The sequence below is a fragment of the Mandrillus leucophaeus genome, unplaced genomic scaffold, assembly GCF_000951045.1.
Source record: "Mandrillus leucophaeus isolate KB7577 unplaced genomic scaffold, Mleu.le_1.0 Scaffold195, whole genome shotgun sequence".
NCBI lineage: Eukaryota > Metazoa > Chordata > Mammalia > Primates > Cercopithecidae > Mandrillus > Mandrillus leucophaeus.
This window is the reverse complement of record NW_012101976.1, coordinates 2,506,104-2,509,068: the sequence shown is the minus strand read 5'-3', so window position 1 is coordinate 2,509,068 and position 2,965 is coordinate 2,506,104. Positions and strand designations below refer to the sequence as shown.

Sequence of the window (2,965 nt, the reverse complement as noted above, 5' to 3'; positions counted from 1 at the left end):
CATGGTTACATTTTTGAGATCTTTTGACTAATCTCCCCCACCCCGATGCAGACGGTGGCCCCCGAGGGCAGGGACGTGTCTGGCTTGCACCCCACTCCTAGGCCTGGCACCGCAGCAGATGCTCCTGCAAATAGGGTTCAACCCAAGGCCACAGAGCATGAGGGGCGACCCCAGGCTCCACGCCCGCTGCACCGCGCGCCGCGCCCAGCAGAGGGCGCTGCCTCACCTGCTCCTCCAGCATCATGCGCACCGAGCGCTCCTTGTCCAGCTGCTGCCGCAGCTCAATCATCTCCCGCCGCAGGTCCTCCGCCTTCTCGTCCTCCCAGATGTCCGGAGAGCCGATGCCTTCGTCCTTGTCTTCTGCCCGCCGTCGCTTGGGGGACGAGCCGCTCAGCTCCTGGGGACCCCAAGGAGTCGGTCAGTGTGCCTGACACCTCGGTACCACCACGGAGATTGGGGCTCCATCGCAGCCCCCCAAAGCTGCCCAACACAGGTGAATCTTCATTAGGGAGCCCCTTCTGCAAGTCCAACAAACCAGCCAAATGCCAGGAGAATGGGCTGCTTTCCAGAACAGTCACCTGGCTCCTTCCAGAGCCCACTCCACCGCACTTGACCGATGGGGAAACTGAGGCCAGGGCAGGAAAACAAGTGCCTGTAAGTACTTGTCAGTGGGCAAGAAGGGGCCTGCAGCCACACCTGAGTCCCAGGCCCATGGCTGGGTACTAGGCATGCCCATGCCAGGGAGAGGGAGCCAGGAAGGAGGACAGGGCGCACCTGGATGAAGCGCTTGAGCTGTGTGTTCTGCTGCAGGAGCCTGGTCTTCTCCTGCTCCAAGGAGAAGATGTACTCGGCTGTCTGCTGGAGAATGGCTGCCTGAGGGCGTGGAAAAGCCGAGAGTCAGGCTGGCAGTGTTTACCAGAGCTCACTTTCCTCTCCCGGCGGTAGCCTGCCGCCTCCTCCAGGAAGCCCTCCCTGCTCTCACCCACCTTGCTGAGCTTCTCTCCATCTGTGTGGGGGATGAGGGTCTTGAGGGACTGGAATCCTGCGTTGATGCTCTGCATGCGCCTCCGCTCGTTGCTGTTGGCGATCTCCCTTCGAATCCGCCGCTCCTGGTCCCGCTGAGTCTCGGGAGTTAGTGGAATGTTGGCAAGGCTGCCAGAGAGGACAGGGACAAGCTCGGCCAAGACGCCCTCTTTATCATTCATCTCCAGAGGGCCCCAGTGGAACCTGTATCCCTCCCCTCCTGCAAAAGATGCCAGGCCACCCCCACGGGGTGATGGAGGGGTGCTCTTTGGGACACCAGGGTGGACTGAATCAGCTGACTGAGGGTAAGATAGTCTGCTCAGAACCCACCCCGGGCCAGGCACAGTAATCCCAGTTCTTTGGGAGGTCAAGGCCAAGGATCATTGAGCCCAAGAGTTTGAGATCAGCCTAGGCAACGTAATGAGACCCTGTCTCTACAAAAAAATAAAATTAGCAAGGTGTGGTGGTGCACGCCTGTAGTCCCAGCTACTCAGGAGGCTGAAGTGGAGGATTGCTTGAGCCCAGGAGTTGGAGGCTGCAGTAAACTATGATCACGCCATGTGCTTCAGTCTGGGCAACGGAGCAAGACCTTGTCTCAACAGCAACAACAAAACCCATCCCGTCCCTGGCTTTCCTCATGGGGAGCAGTCTCTCCTCCGGAACAGAATTCCCAGTGTGTCTGAACATCGAAACATCCAGGAGCTTAGAAACTGTGCAGACAATGGGTGCTGGCCCCAGCGTCTGACTAGCAGGCCCGGTGGGGCCCAGAAACGTGGGTGGTGTGATTCTGATGCACGTGGGATGCAGACGATATTCAGGGACGCTGTCCCTGCTCCTGGAGCACTTCTGAGTGACTTGCTGGGCACCTGGGGCACCTCTTCAGCGTCTCAGGCTTTGCCACCCCAGGACTGAGGAAGACATCCGCACTCCCTTCCTACCCTCACGGCCACGCCTCGCACCACAAGCCCCAGCCCCACTAGACTAAGACTTCACAGAAGACAAATACCACTCACTCTCCAAAAAGACACCAAGCCAACAACCCCTGGGGACACTGTTCCCCACAGCCCACCCACTCCAAGAGACAAATCCACCCCGTGCTGGAGAAGCGAGGCTCCCACCATGCTGTGGGGAGCGCTACTGACCCTTGCAGGAGCAGCGACCAGTGCGATGAGAAGGCAAGCCAGGGGAAAGAGGGCGTGGCTGCTGGCTGGGGCGTGGCTTAGGATGAGGGCGGGGCGTGTGCGCCAGGGGGCGGGGCTGCGGGCCAGGGAGCAGAGGCAGCAGTTGTGGGCCCAAGGCCACGCTCCCCGAGGGTTGGGCCTGTGTGTGGCCTGGAGGAGGCATGTCCCCCTCCCTAGACCGCCCCTGCAACTCCCCCCGCCCCTGGCCTGATGGCTTCCAGATGCTGGGCTCCCAGCAAAGTCTGCCGGCCCCACCCGAAGCCGCAGCCCGGGCCTCTTCCTGAGGGGCCCTCCCGGGGTGCCCTGTTCCAGGACTGGTCCAAGGGGGCTCACGCCTCTGAATCTGGGAGAACAGGAAAAGGGTTCTGGGCAGCTCCTGCTCCATTGACGGGGGCAGTCTGGGGTCAAGGGGCTGCCAAGTCTAACTCCCATGCTGTATGCCCTGTCCCCTTCGCCAGTCCGCAGGCGGAAAGGAGTTTGCATGGACCCAGGAGGGAGCACATCTGCAACAGCTGGAAACAGCCGTGGCCTTCCTGGCCCCACCCAGCCTGCCCCATCTGTCCAGCCTTGGCTCCCTGTGGGACCCTGGACGCATCCCTGCCCCTTCCCCGGCCTCAGCTTCCTCTGCCAATAGAGAGCTGTCCGACGCCGGAAGTCTGGATGCAAATCAGCCTCCTTCCATCCTCATCAAGCCAAGCCCCCTCCTCCATCAGGACCCAAAGGCCCAGGGCCTGTACCCAGGGTACAAGTCGCTTACAGGG

General features: G+C 61.2%; 1 protein-coding gene across 1 annotated transcript; it reads right to left on the bottom strand.

Annotated features, from left to right (window-relative positions):
* Nucleotides 1–192: 192 nt before the first annotated feature.
* TFAP4 (transcription factor AP-4 (activating enhancer binding protein 4)) lies at nt 193–2,179 on the bottom strand (the record flags this gene model as incomplete). Its single annotated transcript, XM_011978501.1, has 4 exons — nt 2,115–2,179; nt 987–1,152; nt 775–873; nt 193–397 (listed from the first exon to the last, which is right to left on the bottom strand). Coding segments are annotated over exons 2-4 (379 nt in total), but the record flags the coding sequence as incomplete, so codon positions are not given.
* Nucleotides 2,180–2,965: the final 786 nt, after the last annotated feature.